The following is a 23,066-nucleotide window of genomic DNA, read 5'->3' as shown; positions in this document are numbered from 1 at the left end:
TACAGTAAAAAATAGGATTAAGGAGATGGATGTACCTGGTCAGGAGTCTTATGTTCAGCAAGAAACTTCAAAGAGCAAATTCTGTCCCCTAAGTGATCCCACCTGAGACCTACACTCTCGGGGTCTCTCGCTGCTCAGAGAGACCCCAAGAAAAATCAGAAAGTCTCTTTTCCCAGCCTGGTGGTCAAAGGAGTCAGAGCTCTTCATTTCTCAGTCTCAAGGTTGTTTATTGTATCTTATCTATAAAATTCTTTCTCCTGGCCAGCTGAGGTCCATCCAGCAGGACAGTCCAGAGCACTCTGCCTGCCCCCGGGCGGTGTTATCTTTTTATACTAAAAACTATGTGTACAATGTTTACAATTACTTTCCAATACCTATCACCTATGTTAGACAGTGAGCTTCTACTCTAAACTAATCTAAAAGTGCCAACATCACAGCAGAACATGGAGGCATAGAAGGAGAAAGGCTGGACATGCCCAGATTCCTCTATCTTGCCCCCTGAATCCCCATTCTAAAACCCCAAAAAATCTATTTTTCACCCCATGATATATTCACTATCACTCTACTTAAACTTTTGTGGCTTGTAATTCTTCATATAAGGTTGGTAATTATTTTTTCCAAGGGCTAAATCAAAGGCACAGGGGTCTTGGGCTCTGTGCCAAGGTCTCTGAGCCCCCTGGGCAGGGGCTCGAGTCCTCCAGGGCAGCCAGAGGAATTCCCTGGGCTCCCACACTACACAACACTCTCCAAAGGAGTTATCAACTTCCTCTTCCCCAGAGATTACTCTGGAATCATCAGTATAAGATTTGGAACTGCTCCCCATGCTGTTGGGAAAGATGGGGGTCTCTGTTCAGAGGAGGAATCTCTTTTATGTTTCCAAACACGGTCTCCATTTCCAGAACTACCCGAAATGACAGGATGAGGGGGGATAACTTTATTGACAGGAAACAGCCTGGCAGGCAGAGAGGGCTGATCTTCTTAATGGTGTCTTCAAATCTCCTTAATATAAATCCCCATAGAATAGTCTTAGTGGCTTTAATAGGTATGAAAGCAATAGTGCTGCAAAGAAACCAGCAGTGCTTGAGAAGCTGCATTAAAGGTGTTTAACCAGTAATAAAAAATGGTCATTTTGCTATAGAATTTGAGGAATCCTTAAGAATTTAAGAGAATTATCTTCCTCTTAAGGAATTTGAAATGTCAATTAAAAATGCTTCAGAAAGGTTATTATTCTCTGTTAAGCCCTGATGGATTTCTTAGGCTGGGCTATAAATGATCTGCCTTGCTCCTAGGAGTAAGCCAGTTCAGGGTCCTGTCTCTCTGAGCCTCACAGCTTGAGTACTTCATTCTGGAAGCATGAATGTCATAATATCAATTTTGATTATCATCAAGATTTGCTGTCATTTTTTTTGTAGCTATCTGTTATTTGGCCTAAAACAGAAAACGGTGAAAATCCCATTTCTTTATTAACCTGCTTGCTCACAACTACCAGTTTTCAGAGCATTTGCACCTTCAGAAAATTAAAATGCTGCTACTTACGTGGGCAACTGGTGAAAGCAGAACTAAAGAACTCATTTGTTGATGGCATCTCACTCTGAAATTGTACTCCTTAGCAAAACCTTATTTACAACTCTATGTCAATCAGCAGTTTTTTGTTCCCTTAAAGAATTCCTGGTAAATATTTTCAAAATCTTTTGGTCAATCATTAAGCCAAGAAAGTAAATTTTGAAATTACTCAAGTTACAAGAAAGCATTTTACAGTTTTGGGGAGCATTGAGCAGTTCCTTGAAGCAGGAAAAGCTGTCTGGGTTTTGTCTTGACAGCTGCTCTTCACCTAAAAACAAGTAGCCTATTTGTGTTTACTTATTCATTAATATTGAAAAATAACACAGTAGGATCAGATGTCTTGGCTGGCAAACGCTCTCCTTTTTCTCTATGTTAGCAGCTCTGCCTCAGCATTGACGATACATGCAGGTTTTAAGTTTTAAAAACCCTCGTGGCTCACTTTATTATTACACTATTGACATAATTTAGCTTTCCAGATAAAATAATTAAGAGTCCAGGCAGGGGAGGTACCAGTTCAGCTGGAGCACAGCAACAGTCCAATTAGTTTTCCACAGGCATTCTTGAAGTAAATGTTTTTCAGAAGTGATCTGGATGAGGATAAATCCTCTGGTCTAAAGCTCATATTCAAGGTCACCTGGGATCCCTGTGAAATCCCATATTCCTCCTTTATACCAAGCTCTGAGTGGAAAGGAAGATGCTTAATTTTTAAAAACAGAGCCTTGTGAAATGAGGCTTTACCTGTAGTGTAAAGGTGCATGCATTGTTTCAGATATCTGCATTTTTAAATTAAACTCTCCAAGTTTGTCCCAAGTTGGGGGGCAATTTTTCATCACCCTCTTTCCAAACAGTGAGGTCAGACAAGGTGTCCCTCTGATGCTGTGGAGAGCACACGTGGCTTGCTCAAGGGGAAGGGGCTAGGGGAACCTTGATGAAAGCTCATTAGGTATTTGAGTGCCTTTTCTTTATTTGCAAGCTGGCTATCAGCCAAAAATTAAATCTCAAACCACTGTGGAGTCACAGCAGAGCCCTGAAATGTCCTCAGCAAACACTTCAGGGGAACCAGAGATGCTTCAGAAATGAAGGTTGGACCACACTTTTCATTTCTGTGTTGCCATTTGGAATTCTGTGGGTAGAAGGGATTTTTTTCCCTCTGAGAGGACGGGGATGATGGAGCTGTTCACAGGCTGGAGCAGCACCGAATTTGGAAACTCAAATCCTCCCCAGGTTACAGCAACACCTGTCCTCATGAGATTGGGATTGGAAGGGCGCAGAGCTGTGAAATAAATAGCAGAGAAGTCATCCTGACCCTGGTTTGTTTGCCTTCAAAGCCCACCCTGAGATATTCTGTGAACATTCAGCATGGTGGTGACAAGGGCAGCAATTGGCTGGCACCAAGAGATCCATTTTGTTCTATTGGGTTCTGCTTGGTATCTTAGGGAATTCTCCCGGGAAATGTCATTTCATTGTCACTTGGGGATTTAAATGCTATGTAGGTGATGGCTGGACTAAAAGGAATGTCACCAAGGGGCCTTGAGAAGTGTGCTAGAATAAAGAAATGGGGAAATACTGGGAGAAAATCTGGGAGAACCACTCCCTCCAATCAAAAAGAAAGAGGCAGGTGAAATCAGACATACTATACAAACAAAAGTTGCCGAAAGTGCTGGTAGAGTTCCCTAGATCAGTTAAAAGCAGTAAAATTACAGAAATATTTTGAGTAATTATTCAGCATTTGGTACACCCGTGGCTCACAAGTTGAATATGATTTGGTTCAGGTGTGTCTGGAAGGAAGCCCCTGGTAGCAGAGGCAGCACTCAGATCATTCAAAAGGAACCCCAAAACTCAAATGCCAACCTAGAGGGTTCCCTGGGAGGTGTTCTCCTGTGCTTTGTGCCCAAACTGGCTGGTTTGGCAGCACTGAGGAAGGAGATGGGGTACAATTACCACGGGTTTACAAGCAAGTAGAGATGATGTAAGATCCTCAGACTAAGGTAAGGAACAGTAACTTGTCCTGCTCTCTGAAAATTGCCATATCACAGCTAGTGCTGTTGATGGAAGCAAAAGGATAATTTCAGCAAAAGTTCTTGGTGAGTTGTTAATTCTGTGCCTAAATCAGGATTAATCTGAAAAGGTCACTGTCATGAAAAAATCCAATTATTATAGAAATATTCATGGGCATTATTTTAGTGTTTTAGAGTATTCAGCAACACCTGCATGTGGTGCCTGAGCTGCAGTCGATTCTGTGGGAAACTTTTAAACTTTTAAGTAGCTCAAAAGAGAGGAATCCATATTTGGGCTCGGTTTGAGTGCCAGCCCGGGAGGGAGCAGCTCGCAGCTTTATTGCAGTCACAGGCTGCGATGGTGCTAAATCATAACTCCTTAGGTGTTACCTTGTATATCACACGCTAATCCGTCTGACACAGTTTTCAAAGGAAACCTATTTCAACATAACCTGCCGGCCGCCTCGCCAAGCAGCTCTTCCAAAATTGCACAAAAGAGCCGTGAACCCAAAGGCTGCGATGACGCGACTTTTCAATTCACCCATTGTGACGCTGCAGGAAAAGTTACATAAGCCACTGACGGCTTTTGGAGCGCTTTAGAAAGCGAACATTAAAATTAACCCGGAGCGGAAAAAAAAAAAAAAAACAACAACAACAACAAAAAAATCCCCTTTCCCTGTTCCCCGAGGCGCTCCGCCCGCGGGGCTCGGTGCGGAGAGGCAGCGGTGGCGCAAACCCCGCGGAGCGCGGTGCGGACGGACGGGATGCGCTGGGACGGGGGCGCCCGTCACGGGGCTGTCATGGGGCTGTCACCGGCCTGTCGCCGGGGCTGTGTTTCGGAGCTGTGTTTGCAGTGCTGGGCTGTGTTACTGGGCTGTGTTTGCGGGGATGTTTGAGGGCTGTGTGTGCGGGGCTGTGCTGTGTTTGGGGCTGTGTTTGCGGTGATGTTTGGGGCTGTGTTTGTGGTGATGTTTGCAGGGCCGTGCTGTGTTTGCAGTGATGTTTGGGGCTGTGTTTGCGGGGCTGCACTGTGTTTGCGGTGATGTTTGTGGCTGTTTTTCGGGCTGTGTTTGCAGTGATGTTTGCGGGGCTGTGCTGTGTTCACAGTGATGTTTGGAGGGCTGTGCTTGTGGGGCTGTGCGGTGTTTGCGGTGATGTTTTCGGGCTGTGTTTGCAGCGATGTTTGCGGTGCTGTTTTCGGGCTGTGTTTGCAGTGATGTTTGCGGTGCTGTTTTCGGTCTGTGTTTGCGGTGTGTGCTGTGTTTGGGGCTGTGTTTGCAGCGATGTTTGCGGTGCTGTTTTCGGGCTGTGTTTGCGGTGTGTGCTGTGTTTGGGGCTGTGTTTGCAGCGATGTTTGCGGTGCTGTTTTCGGGCTGTGTTTGCGGGGCGGTCCCGCGGGGGCCGTTCCGGCGCGGGGCGGGGCGGGGCGGCGCGAGGCAGGTGCGGGGCGGGGGCGCGCGCGCGCCGCGTGCGTGAAGTCACCTCTGCCGTCACGGCGGGCGCCGCCCCCTCGCGCGCGCTCTTCCCGCGCGGCCCTTTCTGCCTTAAAAGGACAATGGGGCGCGCGCAGCCGGCCGGGCCCGATTGATGAGAAACGGAGCCGTGGGAACGGCGCCTGCGCAGAGCGGCCGAGGGGCGGGCCCGGTGGGCGGGGCGTGGGGGGGCTCGCGCGGCCGCCCGCGCCGGCGGCAGAGCGCGGGGAGGCGGGAGCGCGCGCACGGCGGGAGCGCCGCGCTCCGCACGGACGGGAGTTGGTGGGCGCAGCGCGGCGGTGAGTGATGCCTTCCCTGCTTGCTTCTTGTTGTTCGGGGTGGCTTTTTGTTCTGTGTTGTTCGCTCTTGGTGGGTTTCCTTTTCTTTTTTTTTTTTTTTTTTTTTTGGCGGTGTTGGGATTTAATTTATTTTTTTCCAGCAGCCGGTGGTTTATGTTCATTCCAAGTTACTCCCCGGAGCTTGTCCGCAGTTTTTGCAGCGGCAAAAAGACTTTGCCGCCTTGAAACACTTTGACACGCGTGTGGCTGCTGCGAGCGGCGTTGCGCCCGGTTTTTTCTTCCATGAGTAGAGTTTTAAAGGATGCGCGAGCGGAGAGGAACGCCTCCCGCATTGTTGCGGACCCATCCCTGGAACTCTGACTTCTGCCCCCCCCCCATCCCAAAGTACGATTAAATCTCCAAGTCTTTAGGAGGAAAGAGTAGCCAGTTCTCCATAATTTAACTCCGCAGGCAGTCCCAAGGTGCGGAGCGGGTTTGGAAAACCGGGCTGTTTGGCGATGACGGGCTGCAGGGCGCCTTTCCCGGGCCGCGGCTGCCCTGGCTCGCCACGCGGGTGGCGCGGCCCCGCCGGTGCGGAGCGGGTGCCGCAGGTGCGGCCCCGGCGCGCCCCGCAGCGCACACCTGTAGCGCCCGCGCTCAACTTGGTGCCAGCGGCGCGGCGGAGGGGAGGGGGACCCGCCGGTGCCGCCATCCCTTCCTCGCCGTGTTTCACGTGGGGAGAGCGGGGCACTTCTTATTGTTTCCAGTTATCGCTGGTAATTGCGGGGGAGTCCCAGTCCGTGCACGCTGCCCAGGAGCAGACCGTGCGGCCGTGGGCTGGCGGGACACGTGCTGTCGGTCGCGCAGGTCGCGGCGTGGGGCCTTCCCCGTGCTGCCCCCGGCCCGGTGCGCGGCGTTGCCGGCGTGGGGCCGGTGCGGCGGGCGGCGATGGCGTCCCGCCGCTCCCGTAGCTGGGTGCCGGTGCGAGCGGCTCCCGTTCCTGCCGGCGCCAACAAGTTTTAACTCGGGGCTCCGGAGGGCGGCGGGGCGGGCGGCGTGCCCCCGGCGCGGCACGTAGGCAGCGCCCGGCTGCAGGAAAACAAAGGGCTCGCATGTGCTGCGGGCGGCGCGGCTCCCCGGCGCGCCGGGGCACAGCGCTGCTCCGCGCCCGGCGGGGGCTCGGCCCCGCGGTGCCGGGTGCCGCTGGGGTGACACTTGTCGTGCGCGGGACGCTGCTTTTTAGGGGCTGCCCGCCGGTTTTGGAGGAGTTTGCAGGGGCGGTGAAACTTTGGCTGCCGGCGCGCTCCGCACGGCTCCGCGCTGCGCGCACGGCGCTGGGGCGGGCAGGGCCCGGCGGCCGCCCCGGGGCCGCCCCGCGCTCCGGGGTCCGCCTTGCCCCCGTTACGGCGTGCCCGCGTTGCCGGGAGGTCCGCGACGGCCCTTTGAAGTGAAACTGTTGCCATGTTTGAATTACGTCAGGGCCGAGCCATGAGGAACCGGCGCGGCGCGGGGGGGAAGGACGGCGGGGCACGGTGGGCACCGCGGCGGAACGGGGCTCCCGGGGCTCGGCGGGGCGGCCGCCGCTCCGTCGCCGCTTCCCGCCGCTCCCCCCGCGCCGGATGGGGCGGCTGCTCCGCGGCCGCGTGGTGGGGCGGCGTTTGCAGCGCGGGGGCCGGCTCGCAGCGCCCACCTCCGCGCTCGGGGCTTTCCTCCCTGGCGCGCCGCCTTCCCCTTCCTGTGCTCTTCTCATTTATTTGTGATTTCGCCCGTCCTTCGGCGAGTCGAGCGCTCGGCAGGGCCGGGAGGGGCCGTGGGCACCCGCGTGTGCGCTCCCGCGGCTCCACCTGACCGGCGGGGCCGCCCGCCAAAGTAGGTCGTGTGCCCCGGGGGGGTCTTTGTTCCCGGCTCCGGCCGCCGGCGCTAATGGGGGAGCGGGGCCGTACCCGGGGCCACGCGGTGGCCCGAGCTCTGCCGTTCTGGGGCGTTTTTCACCGTTGTTATTCAGGGTTTGGTGGGGTTTTGTTTTGTTTTAAAGTCGCCGCGTTGCGCCAGGAAAGCGCTCCCCGTTGCGCTCTCGCTTTGGCGAGATAAAAGTTGCCGTGTGCTCTCGTAGCCCCCTGTCCGGGTGCGTGCAGCTGATGAGGGGATTTAAAGGGACCTGCCAAACCTGTTGTTTACGCAGCGAGCGGGGCTGAATCCCGCCTGCCCCGGAGCCCCCCCAGCGGCGCGTTCCTGGCGGGAACAACCCCGGTTCATCCTACAAAGAGCCTCGTCCCCGACTCCTGGCCCGTCCTTCGGACCGAAATTACCCAATTTACATGACAATTGCTAAAAGCTTGGGCGCTGTGGCTGTGCAGGGCTGCCGATGCAGGATGCTGCCGTGCCCTGAACACGTGTCTGCGCTGGAGGCCGGGCCGTGCCACCGGCCCCTCGTGGCTGGGAGCGGCAGGAGAAGGCCCAGCGTCCTGCCCTGAGCCCACAACTGCAACAGCAGTGGTTGTGCTTGAGCACAGCCTGTGATGCTCTTTTTTACTTTGATTGGGCGCTTAGGAAGGTGGCAGGCTGACAGCCGGGCTTCACACGAGTGTTTCGCTCTTTGGACAAGGCAGTCGGTGAGGGTGATGGTTCCTCAGCAAACTCCTTTCCTGCTTGCTTCCAAAGCTGAGACTGCTCCTGGCAGCCGTGTGCAGGGTGTGTGCACCCCCTTCTCACCACCCTGCAGGCAGACAGATCCACTGTGTGCTTTACAGCTTTTTAAAATTAGAGATTGCACAAACTGTGCGCCAGAGGTTTCCAGTTCGGTGTCTGTCCCTCTCTTCTGATACCATGTGGACACTCAGCTCCTTTGGTATACAGGTGAGCTCTAGCTTTCCTGGGATCTGTGGTACCTGGTAGAAAAGCAGCAAGTAACAAGTCGGGATTTTCAAACACACCCACAGGCATGCAACATCCAGCTCCCACTGAAAGTAGGTGGGATTGAGTGCCAGAGCCTCTGGGAAAAATTCCTCCTCACTTCATTCTCTAAAAGAAGCTAATTGCCGATGTATTCAGTCTTCCTTTAAGAAGAAAATATCCGTGACTTCTTTGCAGAAGACGTTAAAAAAGCTGATAAATTCACAGAGGTTAAAAATAAAGTTAAAACTGTGACGGTTTGTTGTCTCACTCATGCCGAACAGCTCTTTCTGTGTTACCTAACTCTGCTTTGCATTGATTCTTAGCACCTCATTTCTTGTACCTCTCTCATAATGACATGAACAACATCCGCAGGGTCCTACTTGACAATCAGCTTCATTCTTGCACCCCCTGTAGCACTTGCTTTTTAACACAAAGAAGAAGCCAGTGAGCTGGGGACTTGAAAATTGCCCAGGCAGGGCTCCATTTCACAACTCAAGCCTTTGCATTTCTGTAGAATGTGCTCAGTCCAAAGTCCAAGTGAAATGACCAGTAATACTGCTTAAGGACACGGAAAAGTATCCTTTTTAATGAAGTCACTTCAGTTGTTCTGCCAAATAATTACTGCTCCGTCTGTTTAAGTCCCCATCCAGGTATGTTGTCCTCTTTAAAAACAACATAAAAGAACCTGGCCAGAAAACACAAACCAAAGCTGTTGTGTCTCATGATCTGAAGTGGCTGTGATGCTTTTTCAGTAGCAGGTGCTCGCAGACGGCATCATCACAGCTGTGGTGACTGCACCCAGATAAGCATCTCAGCCTGAACTCCTGCACATGTCTGAGAACATCCCAGTTTTCCCTGCTGGGCTCGGGCTCAGGCTGAGCGTGGTGTGAGTTATGCAATAGGAGTTTCAGGCAGGGGGAAGTCATCTTTCAAGCTGGAATGTCTGCAGGTGGGACAGGTTTGGAAGTTTTTTCCCCCTTATGCAAATCTTGCTGATTATTGTTTTCATGCTTTGGCCTATCCCTTCTGGAGCATGAACCACATGGCAGCTCAGAGGAACACCCACGTGGCTTAGCCTTTCAGTTCTCTAGCTCAAATGAGTTTGGAACTTCCTTCCCAGGGAAGATCCAACAGGTGAGTACGCTTCTTTATGACTTGACTGCTTCTGCAAATGTAACTAGGAACAGCTTGTGATCCAGCTAGGATGCCATGGAGACTCAGACATGGGAAAGAAGTGTCCAATTTGATTTTTGATACATGCTTAATAGTTGCTGCTAGGTGCACTGGGTGTGCTGAGATTTCACTTACAACAGTAGCTGTGGACATCTACCAGCAAAAGAGTGACTTGCTTATTTTGTCAGAGGAGAGATTCCTGAAGATGTGGTTTTCACCTTTTCTGGTTTTGCTGAACTCATCAAGTGGAAGCATGCTGTGACATTCAGATGTTCCTGGTAAATACAGCTTTCCTCCCAAGTAAAGTTGTTTTGGGTGGAGAGAGGAAGGAAAGTGCAAGGAAAATCTGAGGATACAGGGGACCAGAAGAGTGTACAGTATGCACAGTTCCAAGGTTATGGTTGTTGGTTATTGGTGCTTCTGTTTTGAACTATAGGGAGAGATGACAGTAAAAAATATTTTTGAAGATACTGAAGTTGCATTTTCAGATTACTCCAATTAGATTGGTCTCTTACCATTCTTGGAGCATTCTGGCTCTGTGCATGTTGAAATCTTTTTTTTTTTTTTTTTTTGAGGGATCCAATCTTAACTTCTCTTCCAAGGGTTTTTTGCAGCAGCCTGTGAACTCAGGGGAGGTATGTTTATGTTGAGCCTCTGATACAGATCAGTTCCTCTGTTGATGTACAGTTCTCTGTCTTGCAGTTGATTTGCAGTAGAGGTATTGCAGTTTATTTCAGCAGAGGGACAGGCTCAAGAATTTATTGTGAGATGGGTGACTCTGCCTCTGGCGCCGTGGACAGCTCTGGAAGCATTTTTCATGTGTGTGCATGTGCCTGGGTGTATGCTCCTGCAGATGCAAAAGCCAGAGCACCTATGTTCTTTCTATATTAAGGCATCTGTTTAGTTCCCTTTAAAAGAGAAAAAAAAAAATGTAATTTTGGCTGTGTTTCTTAGTTCCAGTGAAATGCTGTAGGGATGACAATTGTGAGAATTTTACTTTTGACAGGAACCGGCTGCATCAAGGTATGTAGGGTAGATGGTATTTTTCTTCAGCCCAGCTTCAGGGAGGCTGTGCCAAGGCTGTTGTGTACACAGAAAGGGAAATCAAATCGTTGTTCTCCTCTCTGGCAAAGGTACTGGCAGTTCTGGGTTGCACAAAGGATGAATGATCCCGGGTCAGAGAGGGGAGATGGGAAGAGAGGAGGATACTGTGTATTTGCACTGGCGTGCCTCTGCTCCTCTGTAACTCCAGGGAATGTTTCTCTTTCAGCTTTGCAAAAAGCAGGTGAGCGTGTTCGTTCCCACTGGCCTGGTAATTGTGTTACAAAGTGAGACGTGCCTGTCTTCTAGGAATTCCATCCTTTCTATTATAAAAGGTTTTCATTCTTCTTGGGTGATCAGAAAGAATGCAGAAGGAATCTGGAAAAGCAAATGAAAGTGGCTCGGCTTACTCTGAGATCTGAAAGCGTTCAGAAGTTCTTCCCTAACTTGAAAACTTAATGAGCATCTGAAGCAATGCCTCCTTTTAATTTAGATCATCAAATTAAATTTTGCAAAGAAAATTAAGCACCGAATTCTAGTCCTGACAGGTAACAAAAACATGAAACCATTTTCACACACATGCTTCTTTGTACCAGCCTTTCACAAAGGTAATAAGCAGAGTGTGGGGATTTTTTTTTTTTTTTTTTATTTCCCACTACTTTTTCTCTTCCTGACTTTACCATTCTCTTTTGCAAGACAAGTTTCTATTTTTGATGCTGCTTTTTCAAAAGTGAGAGAGCAGAAAAATGGTGAGAGCACTTTCCTGGGGACTTTTCTGAGTCCATTCAGGTTGCTAAGGCAGTTATATAAAGCAGAGCTTGAGGGAATAACAACTTCTGCATGGAGAAGCTGTGGAGAGGGACACCAGGAAGGGAAGAGGATCACCTTTCCCCTGGCTTGGGGGAATACTGCTTTCTCACTAGTGCAGATAGTTCTTCATTTCTGCAGAATGACAGATAATGCTCTGCTGAGATTTGTGATTCTTTTTTTGAGATCTGTCCCTTTCACTTCTGTGCAACTGCTGATACATTTTTATAACATGCTTAAATTTGGCAAATAATAACAAAGTTAAATAGCATTAATGGCATGCTTAAATTTGGCAGAATTATGTTGTGTCATGCTTTTTAACTTCTAGGCAAGTTACTTCGTTTCTACTTGCCATCTTTTTTATCTGTCCCAAATTTTGTTGAAGTTCCACAGCTAAGATTCAGGTGTTAGGGCAGCTGGCATCCTAACTGCCTGCTTCTAATTCAATATCTAAATTGCAAAGCTTTCAAGTTAAACCTTTTAAATGGCACAGTCATATTTACTTCTAAGTCCATATTAGCTATTAAGCTCTCCAGCTGACAGAAAATTGAGTGTATAATGGTCAAATGGCAACTGTTTAGGATTAAATGTGTAACTGGACTGACGCCTTCCATTTATGACTGCACTTGGATGCAGTTGTCAGAGAAGTCTGTTTAACTTGTGGTTTTGCTACTAGCTCTTCCCCATTCAGGCATGATGTGTGGTAATACCATTGCTGACCATTCATCAAGTGGGAAACAGATGGCACTAGTTTCCCTTCTATTGAAGGATGGTGTTGAAAGGCTGCTCCTGTGAGAATGGTAGCAATGATGCAAGCCAAAATATTTTCAGAATATATGTGTTTTCCAGTCTTTGCCAGAACATTGATTGTAAAACATGCATCTTATTCTACTGTGGTGTAAATACCAGCTGGTGACAGAGATCATCTTATCACTGCTGGATTCCTAGAAGAAACTTGGTTAGAAAGTAAACTGCATTGTTGATAGTTGTTTCTTGACACGTAGCAGTCAAGATTTTCTTGCCACTTAAGTTTGGCAGCACGGGAGAACTTTGTGTCTGCAATTAGTCTTTGACTTTCTAAAGAAAAGTACCAGACCACAGATTTAACATTGGAGTAGTCGTGCAACATCTAAAATTGCTGTTTGGAAGTTGAAAATTCCCAGGTGAGCACGCTGTTGGATCTCCAGAGGCTTGTTGAGCAATGTCCTCAAGAGTATCTCCTGAAGCAGCACATCAGGTGCTAAGAAACTGAATACTCAGAGTGTTTGCCTAGATACTCTGTTGTTTATTTCCTTGACAAGCCAGGAATATTTGCCTGATTTGGCTGTGCATTCATTTGCTGCACAGCCAGCAGAGGCTGAGAGTAACCATCCCTCCATGAGTCCATTCAGCAGGTCACTATCAGATACCTTCTTTTACTTACTAGATCTACTCCTGGCCTTCAGGCCAATGCTGTACTAATACAGGGAGCAGTGAATCTCCTAAAAAGCCTGACACCATTTGGGGTGACTTTGCTGGATATTTGCACAAGTTAACCTCGGGAGAATGTAGCCCTAGGTGAGCTCCTTGTGCTGTAAATGTGAAGAAAGGAATTCAGCACTTGAAGCCTGTGGAAGACAGCATGACCTGGGACAGGAGGGAAGGAAGGACTTATCCTCTCCATCTCTCTCCTAGGCCTGGAGGATCTCCTTGGCATTCAGCTTGAGCAAGTGCCTTGCCATCAACAGGCTCTACAAGTCAAGGCAAGCTTTATGGAGAGTTGAGTTTTCCTAAATGTTGGTGCAGTAGTAATTGCAAAGAGCCACAACCTCAGTGAGCCCCAAGTGGTCTCTGTATTCTAGACTGAAATGCACACTTTCAGCTGGAAACAGGTTCCTTGATGGATTTTGTGTCAGAGTATTAGCCAACAATATTGGATACAGTTTTTACTTTTCTCTTGCTCTCGGGAGTCTGGGAAACTGCATGTTTATTCTGCCATGCTCCTGTACTCTTGATCTTCCCCCCTGGGGTAGGGGGATGTGTTTTCACCTCTGCACAGGACTGTGCCTGGTCCTGGGTGGTTCCCTAGCTTTTGCTGTGGTCCCACAGAAGTGTGCAGGATCTTTTCCTGTTGCACACCATCCCCCTGTCAGTCAGATGAGTGTGATGCTGGGTATGATCATTTTGTGGAAGCATGTTTCTGACCTCACCTGAACCTGTCTTTCAAAATATTTTATTGCCATAATGATGTGGCAAGTCCTGGCAGCGTAGGCACAAGATTTCAGATGATTTTTCTCTGTACCACTGGAGGGTAAAAGGATTACAGCCCTTACCTTTCTGAAGGTGGAAGATTTGGGGACAGATGTCTATGGCACAAATGTTAACCAGTAACCTGAGTTGGGTTACTGGGACTTGGTAGTACCTGGGACTGGGAAGTGACTGAATTCCTCCTCACTACAGTTGCTCCTCTCCTCTCCTGAAAGTCCTTCCTGAGCTGCTGGGTCATTCAGTTTTTTTTTTTTTTTTTTGGTCAGCTTCTTAATGAATTCAGCAGCTTGGCCTTTGTTAAGGAAAGAGAGGGAAATGTTGTGTTATTTGCACGGCTCCATCCAATTTTAATTTTTTTTTAAAGCAGTGGGAACCTATTCTCCTGGAGCTTCCTGCAGCCTGTGCCCCCCTCTCTGAGCCCTTGGTGTGTGGTGAGCAGCAGAGGTGGCTGCTCGCTCCTTGCAGCAGGTGGTGGAGGCAAACCTTGCAGCAGGCTCTGCTCAAAAGAGAACATCTTGGAACAGTCCCTGCCTGCATTATGAGACTGATGCTGTGTGGCCTGTGAGGACTTGCTGTGTGTCCAGGCCTGGTGCCAGGAGAGCAGCAGCTTTGCTCAGTTGTTGGTTTGGGTTTTTGAAGCGCTGTGGGAACCCTGTTTGCTCTGACTGTGCTCAAGCTGTGTCAGACTGTGCCACGACCAACTTAGGGGAGAGCTGGTTTGGTGGGGGGTCATGGTGGCTGCAGTGGCTAACTTGAGAAGTTTCTGCCTGGAAAATGCCTCCACTGTATGATACCTGCTCTGATAGCAAATCCCATCCTTGGTGTACTGAAAAGAATAGGAGCAGGAGGGCATTCTCAGCTTGCTGGGCTGGCACCAAGTGTGCAGAGCTGGTGGTTTCAAAGCAGCAACTTCCCTGTGACTGGGGTTCCATCCTTTTGGCAGGGCATGTGTGCTAGGCACATGCTGAGATGCGCCCCAGGGTCCTGCTCCCTGGCCTTTCTTTCCTAGCTCGGTTTCCTTCCCATGGAAAGCAGGGTGGGGAAGGCAGGAGGCTGAGAACAGAGCGTGTGCTGACATGGAGCTGGGATGCTCACCCAGGCCCTGAGAACAGAGGAGTGCTCCCGGGTCCTGCAGTGCAGACAGGGCCATTGAGGGCTGGGTGCGACTCCACCCTGCTGTTTTTAGAGCAGCTTTTCAGGTATGTCTGCCCTACAGCCCGGGGGTATGACTGCAGCTCATTTAAAATCACTCCTACTCACTCTCAGCAAAGTTTGCCAGGGGTGTTTCCAACAGCACCGGTGGTGGTGGTGGTGGTGGTGATGAAGTAGTTCAGTGACCCAGAGTTCAGCTGCCAGCTCCTTATCCATGGCTTGGACACAGGGGCTGTCCTGCAGCCTGCTCTGCCACATGCACAGGCCTCTCAGTGGCCAGGTTGGCTGCATTCTCACATCTGGGCTTTGCTGCCTCTAGATGTGCCCTTGGAGTAGATTTCTGCAGTAAATGAGCTTGTTACGGGTCCTGCTGGGTATTGCTTAATATTCCAGCTGTTGATTATATAATTTTCTTAACAACTGCATTCTAGGTGCATCTGTTCTTCTGAGGCAACGTGGGATGAAAAAACTATGCCCTAATCTAGCATAGATTTTTTTTCTTTCATTATCTAACAGTGATAATTAACACCAGTTTCTGTTTGTTTTCACAGGAGGGTACAGCAGGGAGGAAAAGATGTTTGGCTTTCACAAACCGAAGATGTACCGGAGTATAGAGGGCTGCTGTATTTGCAGAGCTAAGTCTTCCAGTTCTCGTTTCACTGACAGCAAACGTTATGAAAAGGATTTCCAGAATTGTTTTGGGTAAGATTCCCACCTTGGTCAGCAGTTTTGGCATTGATCTCTAAGCTGCAAACCTGATGTAGTGTCCTTCTTGCTCTGAAAGCCTGAAAGATTAGGTGTGTAAACACCTACGTAAAATAATGAACTCTACACATCCACGGGGGCTTTCTGTGGGTCTGAAAATTCAAGAATGTTAGATAAAACTTGATGAGTAAATATTTAGCAGTTTCAGCAGGGTTTATGCAGAGTACCCTGTTACAAATATTGGTGTCTTTGTTCAAATAGGACATAGCAATGTGTTATTAAAACTTCTCATTGGAAAACCATTCTCTTGAAAAGTGATTAGCTTTCCAGTTAGGTAATGCTACTTGAAGGCACTGGTAAATAAAACTATAAATACTAGAGATTTCTTGTACCAGTTACTGTGATCTTTTAAATTTTTTTGAATACTTTTGAAGAGCTTTGAAATTTTGTATAAAATTCAGAAATTTTTCCCACTTTTTCTAGAAACACTCTTTTCATGTAGTGAACTTTAGAGTGCTCTGTATTTACCTTGGATTTTTGTACACAAGTCTGGTGCTGGCAGTTTTCCTTATCATATTTCTTCACTACTGTCCTTGGCAGTCAAAGGCTGTGTGCAGATCCATTGCTTTTTTTTTTTTTGGTGGTTGTTGTTTTTAACTGCAGCAAAGCATTTTGCAGTTTACCATGACCATTGATGTTGTGCTATCTGAAATATGTTTGCCAAGGTAAAAATGCAGACTGACCACTGGGCAAATAATGGTTTTCTGAGCCTGCCTCATTCATCTATAAATGATCCAAAGGCTTCCTATTTAATTGGCTGAAAGATTCTGCAGTGTTTCCCTGTTATATTTCTTTTAGCATGGATTAGCAGTAGAGATGGTTCCTGAGGAAAGCTTGTTAGAGGGAGCAAATATTGCTGTCATTCCAGTGAGTGCTGTTTCTGAAATCTTATCCTGTGCTCGTGTGGGAGTGTGTTAGGTGATGTTTGTTACTCATCCTTGAAGCTCTGTGGGAAAGTTAAGACCTGAGCAAGCTTTTGATGTTTGTTCCCAAGTGTACGTTTGAATAACATGATTATTCCTCCTGCTCCAAACGAACCAATCCACTGCAATTGTGTCTTGGTTTTGGGGGAAAAGATTCCAAAACCTGCAGGTGATGGGACTGTTGTCTTCAGTGCCCCTCTGGAGGCAGATGGTGACACCTTTTTATTTCTGTGTGGACAAGTGCTTCCTGAAAGTGAGACCTGATCTTTAAATGGCACTGTTTGAGCATCCCAGATGAACTGTAATGTCAGAAAAACAGATTTTCAGAACCCTTCTTATTCATCAGTTTTTATCCTTCTTGCTGTTAGCAAGTGGAGGTGTGCTTTTTTTAACTGTTGTTAAGTGATCTTTGCTTTTGTTTTTGCCAGGCTCCATGAGGCTCGCTCAGGAGATATTTGCAATGCCTGTGTTCTTTTGGTGAAAAGATGGAAAAAATTACCAGCAGGATCCAAAAAAAACTGGAATCACGTTAGTAATTCATTTCTCTTCTGCCCCAAAACAAACTCTAGAGAGGAGAGGTGCTGGCAGGGGTTTGGGGTTTGCACTTTCAGCCACACATCTCTAAATCCTTCCTGGAGTATTTACTACAGTGTGGCTCCTACAGGCTTATGTGCAAATGCTGATTGTGCAAGCCTGAGATGCAGTCACAGACCAACTTGCCTTGTAATTCCTTGTTTTCAAAAGCTCATAACTTTGTCCAAAAGTCTCTTATGACATTAAAAAAAAAAAAAAAAAAAAACACAAAAAGAAAACCAAAAAACAAATCAAGTTTGGCCTTTATCCAAAATTGGTTGGTTTTTTTTTTCCCCAAACAAAGTGACTTGCTCAAGCAACACATTAATCAATCTCATTTTAATTACAATGACTAATAATCTTGCAGCTATTTTCACTCATATCTTCTGTTTTGATATGTCTAATTCAATTCAGGCCTAAGGCTGGGAGGATGATCAGGATTCTTTGTGTAATTTTTATCCAGGATGCCTTGACAGTAATGGGAGCCATAACTATGGTTATTATACTACCACTAGCTTTGCTCAAAAGTTAAATTTATGACTAAAAAAAGCTCCAAAAAAACCACAGAGCAAACGCTTGGCAGACACTCCTAACTGGACCTGTATTAACTTAAACAATTATTTGGTTCTAAACTGAATGTGTTAAAATGGGAAGTTGGCAGAAGTAGAACCAAATGTGCTTTTTAAACTAGTTTGCCGTGTTTTCCTGCAGGCTCAGCCTCTTGCAGAGGCAGAGATTTAGCCAGATTTAAATGAAACTGGAGAGCGTCAGTGCACAGAACTGCCTTGGATTAACTAAGGGGGTTTGGAACACCTTCTGCTAAGTCAGTACCTGTGTCTTGACTCTGGCAATAATACCTCAGCACGATGCACAAGTATTCAGACATGCATTTTCTCTGTCCTAGGTGGTAGATGCCAGGGCTGGACCCAGCCTTAAAACAACATTGAAACCAAAGAAAATGAAAACCCTCTCTGGAAGCAGAATAAAGAGCAATCAAATCAGCAAACTGCAAAAGGAATTCAAGCGGCACAGTAAGTGGATCCAGAGAGATTCTGGCAGTAAACTTCAGCCTCCCCTAACACAGCTCACTGTGAACTGGCCAAGATGAATCACTGCCTAGATTTGGTTGTGTGCACTCCCACATTTGGGCTCTCCCTGTTTTCACAGCTTCTTATCCTCTGAGAGTTTTGGGAGGGTGTGGAATGAGAAGGAAGAGCTTGTGTGCAGGGTGGCCTGCAAGACAGGTGGGGAAGTGGCAAGGGGGCATGAGGAGTCTGGCTTGAAAGTGCAGGCAGCTGTAGCTTATGTCCAACACTTAAATGACACATCTCTAGAAAGAACATCTTGGGCAAAGACCTCTTTGAAACTGAAGCTGGAAGAGGCTTCTTCCTGCTTTCAGTAAAGTGCTGTGGCCATTTTCAGCTCTCTTTTCCCAAAAAACATTGCAGTCTTTTTCTTCCATACGTACTTTTAAACATAGATTTAGGCCCCACCCCCTTAAATTCCTACCATGTTTCCTTACATCTTCCTCTGCCAGTCTCAGTGATTTCTTTCCAGTAGTATAAGGACTCTCCAAAGAGATTTGGATTCATAGCTTTCCAACAAAACCATCTGCCAGTTATGCTCTAAATGTGTGTCAGTACTTAAGGCTTTTCTTCTAAAGCAAACCTTCCAGCTTCTTCACTGTTGCTGACCTGGTCTCTCTCTTTCAATTATCCTGCCTAGTCAGAAGGAGAAGTCTCCAAAGAATCAGTGAAGGCCCTGACCCAATGAGCTTTTATCTCCTCATTTAAGGCACTGCAGTTAATTTAATGTTGTCACTGTAGCTGCCAGAGATGGCAGCTGAAAGGTGGGAGAGCAGACACTGTTAAGGTGTGTGTCTGCACTGGGTCTGTAGTTCCTGGTCTTGATCCAGCAAAAGCTCAACACTACCTAACACATAATGAGACTATAGAATATATATAAAATGGACTATTGGGAAGAGCTTTGCAGCACTTTACCTGAAAGGATGAGAAAGAAAATGTACAGTGAGAGAGAGTCTGGAGCACTGATCTTCACTGTCTTGAGGGATCTCCCAGTGATTTCAGAGCGTGGCTAGGTGTGAGAGCCAGAAACTGAAGCCTGATCCTGAACCTCTTTCCAATCCCTCATGTACAAGGACTCCTTCCACTTCTGAAGGCTCTTTCACAAATCCTGACACTCTCTATGCTGAAACAGGCAGGAGCAAGTGAAATAAATGGGTTGTCATTGTTAGGTTTTTCTTGTTAATTGAAGCACCTCTGTACCTCTGCTCCTAATCCACAGGTCAGGAGGAGGGTAAGTCATTGGATGCATGTCCTGACCCTTGCATTTCCTCTTTGCCCTGCAGATTCTGATGCCCACAGCACAACTTCAAGTGCCTCCCCAGCTCAGTCGCCCTGTTACAGCAACCAGTCGGACGACGGCTCTGACACGGAGCTGAGCGCTGGGGCCAGCAGAACACCAGTGTTCTCCTTCCTAGATCTCACCTACTGGAAAAGGTAAAAAGCAGCAGAACCTGCCCTCTGTGCAGGCAGCAAGCTCACTTTGCATACCTGCTGCTTGATTCTGCCTCTTCATCCTGATCTGGTATAAGGATATAATTTGCAGCACCTGTCTGTTCATGCTTGGAAAGAAATGCCTCGTGTTTAAGGCATTTTCCCCTATCTCCCTTCAGTTCCCTAAACATTAAAACAGTTGCTGGGAAATATTTTTGCTGGTTTTGGGAATAGCAGATTATATTTCTGTCTGTCATTATCTCTTATTAAAACTATGCCCTGTAGATATGATGTGTTGCTACATACAAGAGTGCTCCCAGCTTGCCAGCAAAACACAGCATTTGATTTGGTTGACCTGTGATGGTAGTCATTTGGAAAAAAAAAAAAAGCAACCAAAAACCTGGAGTGGGAGGAAAACCACAGTGTTTTCTGGGAGCTGACGAGCTTGTTATCTTTTATTGCATGTTGTGACACAGTAATCCCTTGTTTAGCTAATTGCTCAATTGAAATTGTTGTGACTTTGCTGCCTCCTCTCAAATAATATTTGCAAGTGCATTGTAGCCAAGGTTAGTTCAGACCAGATGGTTGTGTCTGAAACTTCTCTGGGAAGCAAAGTTGGAGACTTGGTTTTTGTTTAGACATGTTTGGGTTTTTTCTTTGTTGGTTGCCCCCCCCAAAGACTTGTTGTAGATTTAGACACAGACCTGTTTTCTCTTTGTGAGCAGTCTTTTTGCCATGTCCTCTGGGCTGGAAGCTCAATAAAGCAGTGTCTGGGGTCAGACTTGCTTTTTTGCATGTTTGTGAATTCTGTATATTCTAAACAAAGTATCTGTCTCCCTGCCATTTCTTCCAGGCAAAAGGTCTGCTGTGGAATTATTTACAAAGGGCGTTTTGGAGAAGTCCTCATAGACACTCATCTCTTCAAACCTTGTTGTAGCAATAAAAAGTCTGCCACTGAAAAGCCAGAACAAGAAGGACCCCAATCTCCAGCAATCTCCACCCAAGAGGAGTGGTGACTTCCTTGGATAGCTGCAGAAGGTTATACAGATCCTCTTATTCTCTGGAAAAATACTAGAAAAGTGACTGTTCACTTTGGACACCTGCTATGCTGCCAAAAGACTATTCCCTGGAACTGTTTTGGGTTTTACTGCTACGATTCCACAAACTCTGAAGCCAGTTTGTATCCTTTCAGAAAGACTGTACATAATATTTAAGATGCTATGGAACACTTGGCAAAGCTGAATGCTGCTGCAAGGTTGTCTAATTTTCCCCCACACTCACTTCCCAAGTGAAAATGGATGGGGTTTGTATATTAAAGTATATGTAGTTCATGTTTCTGTACTGAAAGAAGCAGTGGTTGGAAGCCTTTTGGTTTTTTTGTTTTTGGTTTTTTTTTTATTTCTTTAAAAGTTGGTTGGCAAACTTCCTAAATTCCCAAGAAAATATTTCATTCTTAGACATGTATGAGTCAATAAGATGAATTAATACATAGAAATGTTATAAGTCACCTCTCTAGTTATATAAATATATATTTTTGAAGGTGTGGCGATTTCACCCTGTACTACTGACATAACAAAGACAAATATTTCATCCCTCCCATGTGGCACAGACTGGTAATCTGCAGACATCTCTACTTCAAGTGGTAGCTATCTGAGAAGGCCTCCAGCATAAAAGTGCTCTTGAGAAGGGGTGGGAGAGTTCCCCACCTTTAGCTAAGGGTTAAGATTTACCTAAGAACTGAACATGCAAAATGGGAGGTTACTTTTTTTTAAGCCAGCAGCAGGCACCCTGGGCTTGATGTTAGTAACCCCTGGTGGTTAGAGATGGACCAAGAAACCCCTTGATGCCCAAGTCAGGTGTAGATGGCAGCCAAAACTGAGTAACTGCTCTCTGTAGGACCGGTGCAGCTGAAATGTGACCACAAACAAGACTCCTCCTGGTTTTGGACCTGACAAAGAACCAAACCCCTTGCTAAGCACATTAGGCTCTGGTCCAGGGACGTAATCTGGTTGCAGCCTGGGGTTTGGATTCACAATAACTGTTTTGAAACCCTTCCTCTGCAGTGCTTCTCTGTGTTTGGGTTTTGTTGGTTTTTGGGTTTGTTTTTTTTTTTTTTTCCATTTGTTTGTTTAAGCAACTGCCAGGTCAACACATTTGTGAATACTGAATCTGAAAAGTTCTGCTAAGAATGGTGCTGTGCTGAATCAAGGCAGCAGCTCTGTTTGCATATGTGATCAAAAGATAATACTTTCTACACTGATTCCCAGACAAGCTCATGTGACACTCCTTCAAACTCTGCTTTGCCTCTAGGGTGGAAGCAGCTTCCTGGAAGGTTGTGCTGCAGTTTTAGCTCCCAGTTGCTTCACGTTCCTTTTATGAAGGTTTTACTTGTGTGAGTTGGGAATTCTGCTTTTTGTTTGGTTGGTTTTTTCCTGGTTTTAGAGGGAGGGAGGATTGGTTTTTACTATTACTCTTTTGGGATATCCTACAATGGATTGCTACACGGTGTGATTCTTGTGGTGTCCTGTGTAGGGCCAGGAGTTGGAGTTGGTCCTGATGGGTCTCTCAACTCAGCATATTCTATGATTCTAAGCTTTCCTTTTTTGTGAGAGTCATTGGCATAATACTGTGGTGGGTAGGGTTTAGGACTGGATTTCCATGTAGTCTCGGTTCCTGAAACGGGAATACTTAGCAAATGAAAATATAGATAGGGAAAGATATGCAGGTTTTAAGAGGAGCCTCTACCCTCAAAGCTTTTTTTTTCTTTCTTTTTTCCTCTCCTGTTGGGTCAGCCAATCTCTGGAGAGAAAGAAAATCAGGGGAAACAGGGCTTTGACTTATCACAGCCTTACAGCTTAAAGCTTTCCTTGGACTCATTTTGTTTTTCCTAAACTCTGGGGCTCTTAAGGGAGGACAAAGCTGCTTACCTTGCTTTTATTCTCAACCAAATAGAATCGTTCAGGTTGGAAAAGACCGAAGCCCATTGAGTCCAGCCATAGCTACAATGGATACTTGATTGTATAAAGGCATAACTAGGTTGGTCATGTCTAATAAGGGCTTGAGCAAGAGTCCTCACTGTGTTTGCAGACACCTATTTCATGTGAATTTGTGTTTTCAGCATCAGTAATTCTGTACACCTAAGAAGGCTGCAGTGTTGGTGGTAGGATGTGCTCTGATACGGATCATCTCTTCTGTATTTATTTATTTATTGCTAGATTTCAACCGCCAGCTGCTTCCCCTACTCCCTCCCACCTCTTCCATTCCCGGTAGTAATGCAAAATGAGTAGTCATGCACTTTGTATTAATGTATTAGAAATCTATGGAACCTGTTTTGTACTTTTATACTGTTCAGACACTTGTAATCCAAACTTTGTTTTTACTAGGGTAATGAATAAATTTAGTCTTATTTAGAAAATAAGCAACTTCTCATGTGTTTATTTCAGCTCTGTTCTTCTGTTAATTAGATTTAGTGTTGGAGCCAGCCCAGGCAACCCATGTTTCTATTTGAACAAGACCAAGCCTCTTTTTTGAGGGGGTGTGAGGTAATTCCCTTCCTATTTAATTTGGAAAGAAGAGCAGAGCAAGGGAAGGAGGTGGTGTTTGTTATGACAGACAGCTGTCTCAGGGCAGAGTCACAGAGCTTTCCCCTGGCACTGCCTGTGTG

The 23,066-nt window shown here is 46.9% G+C and overlaps 1 protein-coding gene across 4 annotated transcripts; it reads left to right on the top strand.

Annotated features, from left to right (window-relative positions):
• The first annotated feature begins 4,134 nt into the window (after positions 1–4,134).
• On the top strand, positions 4,135–22,820 carry SINHCAF (SIN3-HDAC complex associated factor). Of its 4 annotated transcripts, none has more exons than XM_071422403.1 (6): positions 4,135–4,309; positions 15,177–15,327; positions 16,742–16,841; positions 17,791–17,917; positions 19,255–19,405; positions 20,256–22,820. In XM_071422403.1, exons 2-6 carry the CDS (start codon positions 15,200–15,202, stop codon positions 20,416–20,418), a joined length of 669 nt encoding a protein of 222 aa, XP_071278504.1. In that variant the 5' UTR covers positions 4,135–4,309; positions 15,177–15,199; the 3' UTR covers positions 20,419–22,820. The 4 variants fall into 4 exon arrangements, with proteins under 4 accessions (XP_071278504.1, XP_071278501.1, XP_071278503.1 ...); XM_071422400.1 differs by having other exon boundaries at positions 4,135–5,331; XM_071422402.1 differs by lacking the exon at positions 4,135–4,309 and adding an exon at positions 6,834–9,339.
• The last annotated feature ends 246 nt before the right edge of the window (positions 22,821–23,066 follow it).

Source organism: Agelaius tricolor, unplaced genomic scaffold (assembly GCF_023055355.1).
Source record: "Agelaius tricolor isolate 1412-34295 unplaced genomic scaffold, bAgeTri1.0.p SCAF_3, whole genome shotgun sequence".
Classification (NCBI taxonomy): domain Eukaryota; kingdom Metazoa; phylum Chordata; class Aves; order Passeriformes; family Icteridae; genus Agelaius; species Agelaius tricolor.
The sequence above is the reverse complement of the archived record's forward strand: the minus strand, read 5'-3'. Positions and strand labels throughout refer to the sequence as shown.

What these genes read in the sequence shown, in the direction of transcription:
- SINHCAF (XM_071422400.1), top strand. Translation starts at nt 5,148, where the DNA reads ATGAGAAACGGAGCCGTGGGAACGGCGCCTGCGCAGAGCGGCCGAGGG. An exon ending in CCAAAAAAAACTGGAATCAC is followed by an intron (nt 16,842 to 17,790) that starts GTTAGTAATTCA and finishes TCTCTGTCCTAG; the next exon opens with GTGGTAGATGCCAGGGCTGG. An exon ending in GATCTCACCTACTGGAAAAG is followed by an intron (nt 19,406 to 20,255) that starts GTAAAAAGCAGC and finishes CATTTCTTCCAG; the next exon opens with GCAAAAGGTCTGCTGTGGAA.